This window comes from Balaenoptera ricei, chromosome 11 (assembly GCF_028023285.1).
Source record: "Balaenoptera ricei isolate mBalRic1 chromosome 11, mBalRic1.hap2, whole genome shotgun sequence".
NCBI lineage: Eukaryota > Metazoa > Chordata > Mammalia > Artiodactyla > Balaenopteridae > Balaenoptera > Balaenoptera ricei.
The window spans coordinates 95,322,750-95,338,158 of NC_082649.1; the positions used below are offsets into that span (position 1 = coordinate 95,322,750).

The window sequence follows — 15,409 nt, forward strand, 5'->3', positions numbered from 1 at the left end:
TCAGAGCAGACGCTAGGCCCAGCATGCTGCTTCAGGCTTCTTAGGCAGCTGGCCTTTGGAGACTAGATGTGTTCTTACAGTTTCTTGGGAAAGCTTTCATCCTTGTTCTTCAGCCTTCACTGTCAGAGATTTTCTTCAGTCTCAGCCAAATCCCTCACGTAGCAGGAGGGGCCCCTTTTCCCCTGAATTGTCGTCAGCAATTGATTAATTAGGAACATTTTTTCAGGGCTAGTCTGACTTCTCAAATATTTTTCTTGGCCACACGGGGATAGCTGCTTGCAAACACTTGGATTCAGGTTTATTTCACTGCATTGTTTTTTTTCTCCTGGGAAGTAGCTGTATCATATTCTCGCTAGACAGTTTCACTGTCGGTTAACACAGCCGCCCATGACAAAATCCACAGGCTAAGTTTTCTCACAGTGCTTCTCCTGTCTCCCGACCGCTGCGCAGGGGTGTACCGCCTGTAGCACTCTGCCCGAGGAGAGCTAGTAATGCAACCCCACGTTGCTTAAGCATTTTTATTGCAACACCAGGAGGTAGAGTGTCAATCTTGGCGTGGGTGGCCAACTATCATCTTCGATGACTGCTCTGAAACTGTGATGCTCTTCCTGCCAACTACTGACGCTCACTGTTGTTTCTTCCCTGTTCCTGTGGACTGTGCAGTGATTGTAGTGAGGGAAGGCCGTGGCACGTGCAATCCTTGACTTGATGACTTTTCCTCCTCAGCTGGACCCTGATCAGGATGCCTCCCGAAGCAGGTTGCGAAACGCCCAAGAGAAGATGGTGTACTCCCTGGTCTCTGTGCCCGAAGGCAATGACATCTCGTCCATCTTTGAGCTAGATCCCACCACCCTCCGTGGAGGCGATAGTCTTGTCCCGAGGTATGAGTCCAAAACGGCTTATCTCAAGTGAGTCAGGGGTGGTATATGCGGCCTGGCTGGGGTTCTCGGAATCCACAACGTCATCGTCGTTCTGGAAGCTTTTGCACAGGGTTTGGTAAAGGATTTGTTCTGGTTGCCCATGGAAATGACATCTGAGTTTTCTTTTTTCTTCTTTTTTTTTTTAATGGCTTATCAGTTGTAAGTTCTCAGTAGTCAGTGGTTAGCTAAGACGTGCTATGTTTAGGTGAACAAACCAAACGTTAAGCTTAAGTAGCTCAATATTTCTAGTTTCCTTTACTCTCTCCCTCCTTCCCAAATCTGAGAGATCTCCTGGTCAATTGAATAAACAATTGAAAAGAAATTCTAGAAAGTGGAACGTTTGAAATTCACTCAATGCATAGTAAATTTTATTAAAGGTATTGAGAAATCAGACCAGTCTTCTTTGGTTATTTTATTAAATTTGACTTTTAGTTTTGTTGCATAAAAAAGCATTTCCATTTACTAGACTGAAAATGGAACAAAAGCTCACTCTTAAAATCAACAGGGACTTCCCCTGGCGGTCCAGTGGTTAAGACTTCACCTTCCAATGCAGGGGGTGCAGGATCAATCCCTGGCTGGGGGGCTAAGATCCCACATGCCTCATGGCCAAAAAACCAAAACATAAAACAGAAGCAACATTGTAACAAGTTCAATAAAGAGTTTTAAAATGGTCCACATTAAAAAAAAAAATCTTGAAAACACAAAAAATCAACAAAAGTATTAATAGTGGCCAACACTTGTTGAGTGCTGACTACATGCCGTCTATAATGCTAAATACTCATGTTACATAATTTCACCTTCACCAAAACCCCTGTGAGATAGGTATTATTATTTGACCTTTCCTAGAGGTAAAGAAATGAGGCTCAGAGAATTTAAACAACTTATCACAAGTCAGCGAGCACCGTTGCAGAGCCAGATAGGGCTGTTCTGGCAATTCTGACTCTTGGACACAGCCTTGGGTAGTGGAAGTCTCCGTGGCACTGGGAGGTTTTACCACAGGGCCCCTCTCTCTGAGGATTCCTTTGTGTTTCATTATTCCTGTGTATCATGGCTGTTTACCTACTCAGCCAGAGCTGGGCTGTGAAAGTGACAACTGCAGCTTGGGTGCTGTTACAACCGGAGAACACAGAAATGTCTGTGTAACGCAAAAGACTATGTTCTTAAATATTGTATTATAGGGAACGTTAAAGGAATTGTAAAGAAAGTAATGGCTATGGAAAAGTTCGTATCCAAGTGTCTAGCATACACTAGACACTTAGGTGCTTAATAAAATTAGACGGCAGAGAAGGGAATGATTAACGCTAACAAAAATGCCAAAACATGAAATTAAAAAAAAAAAAAAGAATTAGAGGAGAAGCTTCTCTTGTTCTGGATACTCTTCCTATCCCTCTCAGAGTGATAAACAGAAGGCAGTGTCCACAAGAAGAGAACCTTACAAGGATGCTGTTCATTGCCATTCAGCACAGTGATCGCTGGTTCTTACCCTCTGCTGGGTCATTAACCCCTTGAGAATCTGTGAAAAGCTGGAGATGTTCTCCTATTAAATCCCAAGTATGGGCACAGCTTCGCGTACTCCAAGTTTGTCCTGATGTAGATTGCTTTTTTTAAAAAAAAAAATGATATATTGAGATATAATTCATGTATCGTACAATTCACCTACTGGAAGTGCTCAATTCATTGGTTTTTAGTAGATTAGCAGAGTTGGGCAACCATCAGCACAATTGATTTTAGAACAATTTCATCACCTCAAGAAGGAGCACCGTACCCATTGGCAGTCGCTTTTATTTCCCCAGGCTCCACCCTCAGCCTTAGGCTAATCTGCATTTTGTCTCTATTGATCTGCCTATTCTGGACATTTCATATAAATGGAATGGCTTTTTGTGACTGGCTTCTTTCACTTAGCATTGTTTTTAAGATTCATCCATTTTGTAGCATGTATTCTTCATTTCATTGTATTCCTGAATAAGATTCCACTGTATGGTTATGTCACGTTTTATTTATTCACTTACTAGTTGATGGCCATTTGGGTTATTTGCCTTTTTCTGGCTGTTCCGTGAACATTTGTGTACACATTTTTGCGTGGACATACATTTTCATTTCTCATGGGTCTCTACCTAGGAGTGGAATTAGTGGGTTATGTGGTAACTGTATGTCTAACATTTGAGGAACTGCCAGTTTTACATTTATAGTTTTATATTCCCACCAGCTGTATATGAGAGTTCTAATTTCTCTCCAATGCTTGTTTATCTGTCTTTTTTATATTTGAGCCATCCTAGTAACTGTGCAGTGGTATCTCATTGTAGTTTTGACTTGAATTTCTCTGATGGCTAATGATGATGATCTTCTCATGTGTTTATTGGTCATTTGTATATCATTTGTAGAGACACATCTATTCAGATCCTTTGCCCATTATTTTTTGGCCACTTAAAAAAAAGGGTTATGTGTCTTTTTATTATTGAGTATTAAATGTTCTGTATTACAAACCCCTTATCAGTTATGATTTGCAAGTATTTTCTCCCATTCTGTAGATTTCTTCACTTTCTTGATGGTGTCTTGTGAACCACAAAAGTTTTTAATTTTGTTGAAGTCCAGTTTATCTATTTTTGCTTTTGGTTGCTTATGTTTTTGCTTTCTTAAGAAACTGTTGCCTAATCCGAGGTCACAAAGATTGATGCTAATGTTTTCTTCTGAGAGTTTTAGTAGTTTGTGCTCTTTTCACTTAGATCTTTGATCGATTTTGAGGTCATTTTTAAAAATCCGGTTTGAAGTAGGGTAGATTGCTTTTGTAAAGTGTCCTTTCTCACTTACTACCTAGATAGGCATAGGGACTATAGAATCCAATTGCGTTTCGGTTTAAGTACTTTTCCATGTGTTGTGTCCTCTATTCTGGAAGTTCTTTAATGGATTTTGTTCTTAGGCTCCCAGAAGACAAGGGAATGACGTTAGTTTTATTTGCTAAGTTTTTTGTTTGTAAGGGTTAGGAAAGAACAGAACCATGTGATGTAAAATATCCGTCAGAAGATATTTCATGGCATTCCCTTGGTGAAGAGAAATGAGGTGCCAGTTGGCCATATTCCCCAGTGGGTTGGAAATCCCCATGATCCCGTGGGAAGGGGAAGTTTGAATTTCTAGGTCAGCTTGCCAAACAGCTTTGGTTGGCTGTAGAGCCCTGCTTCTGTATCCCCTTGATTCATTACTGTTTCTCTGTTGGAAAACATTCTTTGTGGGCAGTTGTCCATAGACAGTCTGATTGTAAACTCATAAGCAAGGGAAGCCTTGTGTTCACCCTGGAAAAAGTGTCTGGCATGGTTTACCAATGTGTTTATTATTAGTTATGATCTTGGACTTGGTCTTAGCTTTCTAAATTTTTATCTGCTCTTGCCCTTGGCCACCAACCTCAGAGCCAGAAGTGAACAGGGCCTCTTATTCATTGATTCAGTGGAGTCATAAAAATTTTAGGAGGAGTACACACATTTCCCTCTTTCTTAGAGTTGTGCTAAATTTTGCTTCTTTGAAGATCAGAAAGTCTGGCGGTAGATACATGAAAGTACCTGAAATGTTACCAGTAAAGAACTTTTTTGTAATAGTCATTGGTTGAAAGAATGCTTTCAAGACAAACGGAAAGGGATAGTGACAAGTCCTGGATATAATAAGCAAGATAGTAAAATTGCAATTTATGCAAATTAGATGCAATAAATGAACATTGGGAGAGCATCCAGCTTTGTGGCTCTTTTGCAGTTGTCCTGATATCATGACTTTTGAGCTAAGGATTGGGAATGAGACTTCAGATGAATAGATAGAATGCCCTTGGTATTTTTTTTTTTTTAATTTTTATTTATTTATTTATTTATTTATGGCTGTGTTGGGTCTTCGTTTCTGTGTGAGGGCTTTCTCTAGTTGCGGCAAGCGGGGGCCACTCTTCATCGCGGTGCGCGGGCCTCTCATTATCGTGGCCTCTCTTGTTGCAGGGCACAGGCTCCAGACGCGCAGGCTCAGTAGTTGTGGCTCACGGGCCTAGTTGCTCCGCGGCATGTGGGATCCTCCCAGACCAGGGCTCGAACCCGTGTCCCCTGCACTGACAGGCAGATTCTCAACCACTGCGCCACCAGGGAAGCCCCCTGCCCTTGGTATTTTAAATGAACTTTGACATAGAACTCTATAGAATGTAGTCAATCATCCAAGTAAAAGTTAAGCTCCAAGCTTTCAGTTATACTTTGAAAATAAGAAAATGAATCCAAGTTCCTCAGAAGAAAAAATGCAGATCTCTGTCAAATTTCTTGTTCATGTTGTTTAATTTATATTCGTGCTATTCAAAGTAAATACCACTTGTAATTTTCAAGACAGTTAAAATGAAGGAAGTTAGAGGATCTGCTGAAGAGATGTGCCTGGTTTAATGTGCCCTCCTCCGTGCCCCTTTCCCATGAACTTGGGATGCTATTGTTTTGAATTCCTCTTAATGCAAATGACTTCCACGCTGTCCTTTCTGCTCTGGTCCCACCAGCGTTTAAAGTTCCAGCTCAAGTTTTCTGTAACAAAAATATCCCATGACTCCCTGAAGCCTCCTTAATCTCCTCCTCTAAAAGTACTTACCTTGACTGTCTCCCATCTTAAAGCCTTTCTAATGTATGTCTCCTGTTACTTTTGCTTGGCGTGTGTTCATTTCATCTCACTAATGCGACGGTAGATTCCTTAAGAGCGAGTATTATGTCACTACTTCTTTAAAAGAAAAGCAAATTTGAAAAACATTGTAAAATGATCCATGCTCATCATAAAAAGGAACAACAACAAAAATATTTTAAAATCTCATGGAGAACAGAGAGACAAGTAAAAAATTACATAAAATCTAACCATTCAGAGGTAACTACGACAAACATTTTGGTTTTCTGTAGTTTCAGACACGTCTCTGGGCACACAGATAACCTGTGTATAATTTATCATAAATGAATCAAGCTATTTTTAACATTTTTTCCACTGAACAATATGTCCTGTACATACTTCCAAGTAAATAAATATCGATTGTAATCATTTTTAAAGAACTCTGTACTATTCTGTCTTACATACTATAATTAACTAGTCCATTACTGAGACATTGGGTTGTTTGCAAGATTTTAACTATTATAAATAATGCTTTGTTGAACATCTTTCTGCCTCATTTTGCACCTGTGCTGTCATCTCTTAAGAAATATAAAAATGAGATTGCTAGATGAGAAGGTAGGTACATTTTACATGTTATACAAAGTGCCAGACTCTCTTCCAGAGTTTAACCTGTTGACACTCTTGCCATGAGTGTGTAGAACTCATTTCTCTAAGCTCTGTAAGCTCTCTAAGCTCTAAGTACTGGGTTGTATCAGTTTCCCGGATCTTTGGAATATGATACAATAAAATGACATATTGTTTTAATTTGTATAAATTGAGGAAGTTGAATGTGTACTTGGATGTTTATTGGTCATTTATGTTTCTTTATTAAATTACTGGTTTGTGTCATGTTCCATTTTCATTTCCAATACTCATGATGTTTTTCTTACTGATTTTTAAGATCTCTATATATGTGGATTAATACCCTTTTATACTATATATTAATCTTTTATTTTCCCAGGTTGTCAATTTTCTTTCAGTTTTGTTCATGATGGTTTTTAAAAATTGGAACATTTTTCTACTTCTGCTGTATGGAAATGTAAAATTTAAGCTATGTAATAAGATGTATCCATCTTTTGCTTCTGAAATTTGGAAATCTTGTATTTTGTTATGTGCTTCAAAAGGCTTTCCCTCTCACAAGATTATTAAATTTTTACTCACATTTTCTTCCAGGCATTTAATGGTTTTATTTTTTGCTCTATTGATCCATATGAAAATTTCAATTACTGCTTTATCATCTCTCATGATAAGCTCTAATAGGTACTCAGTAAATACTTTTTGTTACTCTGTCTCATGCTCAGTTTGTTCTGAGACAGTCATTCACGGTGTATAATTTTATACATGCATACCTCAGAAATACTGTGGATTCAGTTCCAGACTATCACAATAAAGCGAGTATCACAATAAAGCAAGTCACACAAATCTGGGGGTTTCACAGTGCATATGAAAGTCACGTTTACAGTACACAGTTATCTATTAAGTGTGCAATAGCATTATGTCTTAAAAAACAATGTACATATTTAATTTAAAAATACTTTATTGCCAGAATGGAACCTATAGACTTGCATGATGAACAAACCTTTGATTTGTTAAAAAAACAAAAAAACAGTGTCTGTTAAGGGCAATAGAGCCAAACATGATAGAATGCGGTGTGGCTGCATTTAGAAATACAGCACGAGACAATCACCTTAGAGTGGTTATGAATGGTTTGCCACTGTAGATCTGTCAAAGTGTATCTTGGACCAGAACCGTTTGCTCTTAAGTTTATGCTGTCCAATGTGTGTAGCGGAAAACCATTTTGGTATCCTTTTTTTATTCTTATAGGATGTATTCTAGGCCAGTGGCTATAGAGAACCTAAATAGCCCTGTCCCTAAAATCCTTTTTCTTTTTTTTTCTTTTCCTTTAGAAACTCATATGTCCGGCTCAGACACCTGTGTACTAATACCTGGGTTCACAGCACAAATATCCCCATTGACAAGGAAGAAGAAAAACCCGTGATGCTAAAAGTAAGTCCCTGAACTTGGCTGCCTCCCTCGGTCTCATGCTCCCGATGAAAGGGCTCCTTTGAGGGCAGATGGAGGCGTATGGAGGTCTGAAGTTGTTGCTTCGGCAGGAGCGTGGTGGCGGACAAACTTGAATGTGATGAAAGAATTCTTTCCAAGGGACCTGGCTAAAGCAAGCCCAGGGCTTTTGAAATAACTAGAACCTTTTATTTTATTACATAGCTTCTGCCCTAAAGGTTGAGCAATTGTCTGGATTTCATATCTGTCTGAAGGCTGATTTTGGCTGGGGGAATGTTTGCTTGTGCCTTGACGTACATCACATACCTAGTTGATTCCCCACAATCTTTATTATTTCTTTATTTCTCTGTGTATTTAAATATGTACTTTTATTTCTTGAAAGTTCTTCCAACCTCTTTAATTTCTCTCCCTGAAGCCCACCTCTCCTTTCTCACCTTGTTCAGGATCATAGAGCATAAATACACAGACATAGGGTTTTTCTTTTTAAAAAATGGAATTATACTCTCACATAATATCTTTTGGTGATGGGGAAGATTATTGGAATTTTTTCCTCTACTTTAATGAACATTTTCAGGTGTATAGAAAAGCTAAAAGATCAGTGCAGTGTCTACCCTTATAATACTCTCAGAAACAAGAATTACCATTTTGTACATTTGATTTTTTTCCCTATGTATTTATAAACGTGTTTTTAAATTACAAAAGTCTCAGATGCTCCCTGTAACAAATGAAGCTGTAAAATCATAGTACTGCCCCATTTCCTGCCTTACTTTTCTCCACAATATCAACCTCTAGAGGTAACAGCTGTTGATGATTTGGGGTACATCTTTCCAGGTGTTTTTCTATGTCCGTTTATTTGAACCACAAGAGAGCTCTAGGCTTTTTGGATTGCCCCATGTCCCATAAATACACTGTTTGATTAATGTCTTACCCTCTCAGTCTAAGAGGCTGTTCCACAAAGACCATCTTGCTTTTCAGATTGGAACCTCTCCCGTGAAGGAGGACAAAGAAGCATTTGCCATAGTTCCAGTCTCTCCTGCTGAGGTTCGGGACCTGGACTTTGCCAATGACGCCAGCAAGGTGCTGGGTTCCATAGCTGGGAAGCTGGAGAAGGGCACCATCACCCAGAATGAGAGAAGGTGAGGGCTCCTTGCCAGAACCGATCACGCTCATCCTCACCCACTGTGGGTTTTTGAAATCCCTTGCAGAGAGAGAGGGTGCTTGGAAGAGCTCTGTGTGAGGGCAGCAGGCCTTAGCATTTGTGGGTGGCTTCAACGTGTGGTTTTCAAGCAATAGTTACTTTTGCTTTCACTGTTCTGAAAGTCTCTAAACTTGTAAATGTCTCCTTCTTTCTCTGTTTCCCTGTCTCCAACTTGGTCTCTGGAACTATCTTACTAAATGTCAGGGGTTGAGGTTACTCCGAGATAAAATGTAATGTCTAATATTTTGTGAAGGTGATAATGTTTTTGTGGACAATGTGGAGGTATTGTCTCTATTTCACTCTTATTGGTAATTGGCCTCAACTGACAATTTCAAGGAAACTGGGAGAATGGGTTTGCTTCTGCTTAACTGGTTCCTCTGGCCTGAAGGCTTCCAAGGTGAAGCTTTCAGCCTGTTGCCCGTCGAACACTTCCCATATCTAATAGCTTTTTTTCCTCCTAAGATCTGTAACCAAGCTGCTGGAAGACTTGGTTTACTTTGTCACTGGTGGAACTAATTCCGGTCAAGATGTTCTCGAAGTGGTCTTCTCTAAGCCCAACAGAGAACGGCAGAAGCTGATGAGAGAACAGAATATCCTCAAGCAGGTCAGTAAGTGGTGACATATTGGGTTTGCTTTATAAGAAATCAGTGGTATCACTGCTCTTATAGAGGGATGTGAATGATTTCCACCTCACAGGCTTGATCCATTGACTTTCAAAAAAAAAAATAGACTTAATTTTTTAGAGCAGTTTTAAGTTCACAGCAAAAGTGAGTGGGAAGTACAGAGATTCCCCGGATACCTCATACCTCCACCCATCCACAGCCTTCCCTGTTACTAGCATCCCCACCAGAGAGGTACATTTGTTATAGCTGATGAACCTACACTGACACATCATAATTGTCCAAAGTCTGTAGTTTACATTAGGCTTCTCTCTTGGTGTTGTACGTGCTATGGCTTTGAACAAATGTATAATCACATGTATCCATTATTATCACGTCATACAGAGTAGTTTCATTGCCCTAAAAATCCTCTGTGCTCTGCCTATTTGTCCCTCCCTTTCCCCCAACCCTTGATGGCGAGCAACCATTGATCTTTTTTTTTTTTTTTAACATCTTTATTGGAGTATAATTGCCTTACAGTGGTGTGTTAGTTTCTGCTGTATAACAAACTGAATCAGCTATATGTATACATATATCCCCATATCTCCTCCCTCTTGCGTCTCCCTCCCACCCTCCCCATCCCACCCCTCTAGGTGGACACAAAGCACCGAGCTGATCTCCCTGTGCTATGTGGCTGCTTCCCACGAGCTATCTATTTTACATTTGGTAGTGTATATATGTCCATGCCGCTCTCTCACTTTGTCCCAGCTTACCCTTCCCCCTCCCTGTGTCCTCAATTCCATTCTCTACATCTGCGTCTTTATTCCTGTCCTGCCCCTAGGTTTTTCAGAACCATGTTTGTTTTTAGATTCCATACATATGCGTTAGCGTACGGTATTTGTTTTTCTCTTTCTGACTTACTTCACTCTGTATGACAGACTCTAGGTCCATCCACCTCACTACAAATAACTCAATTTCATTTCTTTTTATGGCTGAGTAATATTCCATTGCATATATGTGCCACATCTTCTTTATCCATTCATCTGTTGGTGGACACGTAGGTTGCTTCCATGTCCTGGCTATTGTAAATAGAGCTGCAATGCACATTGTGGTACATGACTCTTTTTGAATTATGGTTTTCTCAGGGTATATGCCCGGTAGTGGGATTGCTGGGTCATATGGTAGTTCTATTTTTAGTTTTTTAAGGACCCTCCATACTGTTCTCCATAGTGGCTGTATCAGTTTACATTCCCACCAACAGTGCAAGAAGGTTCCCTTTTCTCCACAACCTCTCCAGCATTTATTGTTTGTAGATCTTTTGATGATGGCCCATTGATCTTTTTATTGTTTTTATAGTTTTGCCTTTTCCAGAATGTCGTATAGTTAGAATCCTACTGTATGTACCTTTTTCAGATTTTACTTCTTTCACTTAGTAAAATGCATTCAAGTTTCCTGCATCTTTTCATGGTTTGATAGTTCAGTTGATTGTTAACACACTTGTTGAATATCAGCCATGTGAGAATTTACCTGTTAGGAATCCCAACAAGAATTCAGTTGACAACTTTATTTTCCTCACAAATAATATCAAGTGCAGTGTATCCTTGAGGTTATTTCATGTATCTGGGAGATTTGGAGTATATGATAAACTCAGAAGGCCTGTAGAGGCTCTTATGGGGACCATTATAAGTCACCAAAAAATCTTACTGTAAATGAAGAATGAGTAGAAAATAAAATGAACTCACAGAAAATACATAGATGATGTAATTTGGTATAAAGTTAAATAAACTGGGGTAGAAATAAATTAGAGGGAGGAAAGTGACAAGTCCAGGGTAGTTGAAGTACACGGAAATGTATGCCACACAGTTCTCTAAAGCTGTCAGAGGCTGGGCCACTAGAGCCAAAAGAAAAACGCGTTAGTTACAAGTCCCATAGTTCTCCGTAGGAACTTGGATTTGAGAATCCTTTCTCCTTTTGGACTATGATAGACAATATTTATTAACACTCCATCCTGTTTCAACAAGGGTTTAAAGTCCCAGAATAAATTATGCCCTGCCGTTTGATGTGATAACTGCCAAATAAGACCTCTGGCTTAATGCCCATGCTCTTTTCCACAATAGTGATTCCTAGAGGGTCTGAAACTGTGGAGGAGCCTTCGTTGAGCACTTGTGTGAGCGCTACACTTATGACCTGACACTTACTGTCTACTTTAATCCTTACAACACCCTCGTGAGCTAGGTATTGTTCTCTCCATATTACTGCTGAGAAAACTGAAGGTTACCTTGACCATGATCTGTACCTGTAGGAAAGTTATAAAGATGTGTAATTTCAACCTAGAATCTGCTGATTCCAGAGTCTGTGCTCTCAGGCACTGCTTGAAACACCGCATTTTCAAGTATTTGAGGACCAATTAGGTCCAGGAGGACTGAATTCAGGGAGGAGCCAGTCCCAATTGATGGAATGAATGCAGTTTTCAGGTTCATGATTGTTTGCATAGAGAGATTTTCCTATATAGTTTAGCCACCCTTGAGGTTATATTACTTCCAAAGAGAAGGTTAGCCCTTAAAACAGTAGGTGATGGCAGTTTTTATTCTCTTCTTTCTGCAAACAGATCTTCAAGTTGTTACAGGCCCCATTCACAGACTGCGGTGACGGCCCGATGCTACGTCTGGAGGAGCTGGGGGACCAGCGGCACGCGCCCTTCAGACACATCTGCCGCCTCTGCTACAGGGTCCTGAGACACTCCCAGCAGGACTACAGAAAGAACCAGGTTGGGATTAAGGACCGATGGGAAGTGATGGACAGCTTCCTCCCTGAAGTTCATGAACTTTCCTCAATGAGTTTTAGGTGTCACATGTATATTTATTTAATGGCCAGGTAGTAGTTCATTGTTAAGTTTGCTCTTAGAAAGGAAACACAGATTTTTTTTTGCAAGCCTGGGAAGATGTATTACAGAGTTGAGAAGGATACCTGAAAATTCCCCTTCTACAGCCACCTTTGAAAGAGATTTCTTTTTCTTGACATTGATATTACATATACAGTACTTCTTATGGCACATTCCCGTAAGACTTAAGGGCACAGTGATTCCACGTGCTTATATTGAAGATGGAGTGAAATCTTTTCTTCCTGTCCCATCCATTTCCTCCATCTCTGCTGGTAACTTTCTCTTTGTTTTGGTTCTGGCTCATGTTTTATGACATTCTAAGTCATCAACTGTGTGATGACAGTCAACACACACACAACCAATATATTCTGTCCGTGAATTAGGTGTTTTAACCTCTGTGAGGGTTCCTAACAATTGGAGATTCTGAGGAATCACTGTATCAGTAGTTCTTAACTGGGAGTAATTTTTCCCCCAGGGGACATATGGAAATGTCTGGAGACCCTATTGAGTGTCATGAGTTGGGAATTCTACTGGCATCTAGGGGGCAGAGGCCACGGATGCCATTAACATCCAGCCATGCGCCGCACAGCCCCCTGCAACAAAGAATTTTGCGGCCCAAGAAGTCAGTAGGTAGTGCTGAGGTTGAGAAACCCTGCGCTCCGTGAACTACTGTATGTGCACAGAGTGATGCTTATTGTAACCGGAATTCCAATCCCTGCCTTGTGTTACAAAAGGTTTTGTTTTTAAGCTTTGAATGCCCCTACATCTGGCCTTTAAATTTAAACTGTTCTCTGCAGTTAAAGTTTTTTGTGTGTCATCATAAAGATAGTGTTGATCCTAAGCAGTGCTCTAAAATGTTAGATGTAACTTTGTTAGCTAGTATTTCTAAACCTTTCACTTTGCCTTTGCTACTGTTTAAATATAAAACCTCACATACCCGTGATGCTATGTTTGTTAGTTTTATGGTTGCTATAAATCTACCTCTGGTCCATGAATACCATACTCGTGCCAAAGTGATTTTATTTTTTTGCAATGAGGATACGTCAGAGTCTGTAGTGTGTGCCAGGACATTTTGCTTGTACACGAGGGGACTAAACCAGTCCCTCTTGCTGCAACTCTGGATGTCTTTGCTTGGTTGCTTATGGACCCTGTGCCAGCTGGCAGTAGTACATCCCTGGGGGCTGATGAATTCCCAAACATGCATCCTTATTGAGTGAGGGCTGAAAGGTGGCCCATGTCCGGTATGTTCATCCTGAGTCACTTTTAGAATTTTGGAATTAATGAAAAAAAATTAAACCAAGTTTCAAGGGCCGTTTGAACTTTGAGCAAGCAAACAGTCTGTTTTGGGCAGGGAAAATGTCTTTGAATAGCAACAAACAAATATTCATAAGAGGCTTCCTGGAGTTCTTAAATATTTCTATGGAATGTCATGTCTGATCCCCAAAAGAGAAGCCAGAGGTGTTTTCATATGTTCTACGAACATAATTGAGTGGCTTACGTATTCCTAACTTGTTTCTGCTACCCACTGACTTTAAAAATGTATTTTCACCCCAGATAAGGAAAACGCAATGGGGTAGCATTGTTCTAAATATCCAGGTAGGCTTGACTGTGTTTATTCAGCAACACAGAGCAGTGAGGCACAGTTAAATCCTCTTGAATTAGTAATAAAATCAGAGCTGAAAAACAACTTTTGACCTTTCGAAAAATAAGTCACTACATTAAAATTTATCCAGTGGACTTAATAAAAATGCCTATCTGTAAATACAGGGTATTTTACTTAATTACATCTGTGTGGCAGGTTTCGTAAAAATAAAGGATGCGAGGGAGATTGCAGCTGCCGCCCTGGATTAGGAAGTTGTGGAAAGATGCTCCCCTGTGATTTCCCTCATGGGCAGTGGTGCTCCTCGGGGGCTGCTGCCCCCTCCCTTACTTGCAGCCTCAGCACATTGTCTCCAGTCCTCCCCACTCACCTCGCTTTCCTTCCTTCGAAGGAGTACATAGCCAAGCAGTTTGGCTTCATGCAGAAGCAGATTGGCTATGACGTGCTGGCTGAAGACACCATCACTGCCCTGCTCCACAATAATCGGAAACTCCTGGAAAAACACATCACCGCGGCGGAGATCGACACCTTCGTCAGTCTGGTGCGAAAGAACAGGGAGCCCAGGTGAGGCGGGGGCGGGGTTGATAGGCAGAAGGTGTCTTTGCATTTCCGATGCAGGCACTGAGTGGGTCGTGGTGCTTTCTCCTGGGTTTCCTTTGTCTGGGACTGTTAGGGACAGGTTTTGATTGGGCAGGTCTTGACAGCCTCTTTGATGAGTAGCTGAAAGAGCTTGGTATGGGAATGAGACCAGGGTAGAATCCTAGCTGCAACATTTACCAGCTGGGTGACCTTGAGCTTTAACTTCCTCATCCGCTAGATGGGTCACTGTGAAAATTAAATGAGAATAAATACATGTGAAGTGCCTGGCACTTAGGAGGTGCACAGTAAATGACAACTATCGGCCACTCATTCACTTCGTAGCACCCCGTGGTGATCAGTTAGAACTCCCCCGAATATCATCAGTTAGTCTTTTGCACACATAGTTGTTACTTGAGTGTTTTTATTTACATTAGTGAATTCTATCAATTCTATTGCATTCATACAGATCTCCCCCTCCCCCTACGCTCTCTTCCCTCTTTTTTTCTCCTTCTAATTAATTAAGATGCACACCATTTCAGGTGAAGTGGGAAATAGTTTACAATGTGCGTATCATGAACGGTGACCCTGGAGAGCTGAACGTGTTCTTATAAAAATGACTGTCCCCACCCATAAAATAACATTTTATGGACCATTCTCATGTGCCAGTGAGTGAACTAAGTAAGCACTTTGCATGAATTAGCTTATTTAATCCTCAGAAGAACTCTCCGAGGTTCTATATTAGCCTGTTTTGTCGATGAGAAAACTGAACCACAGGGAGGTTAAGTAATTTTCCCCAAATAACAGTACATATCAGAACGTAGTGGATCAGAACCAGGGTTCTGATTTGGGCCTCAAGCATCAGAGCCTTGCCCCTCACCACTCTGGGTACCCTGCATCCTAACCATGTCTTCCTTATGTGAACTTCTTATTTGGTGGTTCCTTCTGTTCATTTTTACCTTGTCAGCTCTTCCTCAC

The 15,409-nt window shown here is 40.5% G+C and overlaps 1 protein-coding gene across 1 annotated transcript in view; it reads left to right on the forward strand.

Moving 5' to 3' along the window:
- ITPR1 (inositol 1,4,5-trisphosphate receptor type 1) overlaps positions 1-15,409 on the forward strand; it is a 324,648-nt gene that overhangs the window by 146,047 nt on the left and 163,192 nt on the right. The window contains exons 13-18 of the mRNA XM_059940230.1: positions 727-881; positions 7,463-7,562; positions 8,553-8,713; positions 9,238-9,379; positions 11,983-12,141; positions 14,247-14,419. Coding sequence (XP_059796213.1) covers positions 727-881; positions 7,463-7,562; positions 8,553-8,713; positions 9,238-9,379; positions 11,983-12,141; positions 14,247-14,419 — 890 coding nt within the window. The remainder of the gene's footprint in view (positions 1-726; positions 882-7,462; positions 7,563-8,552; positions 8,714-9,237; positions 9,380-11,982; positions 12,142-14,246; positions 14,420-15,409) is intronic.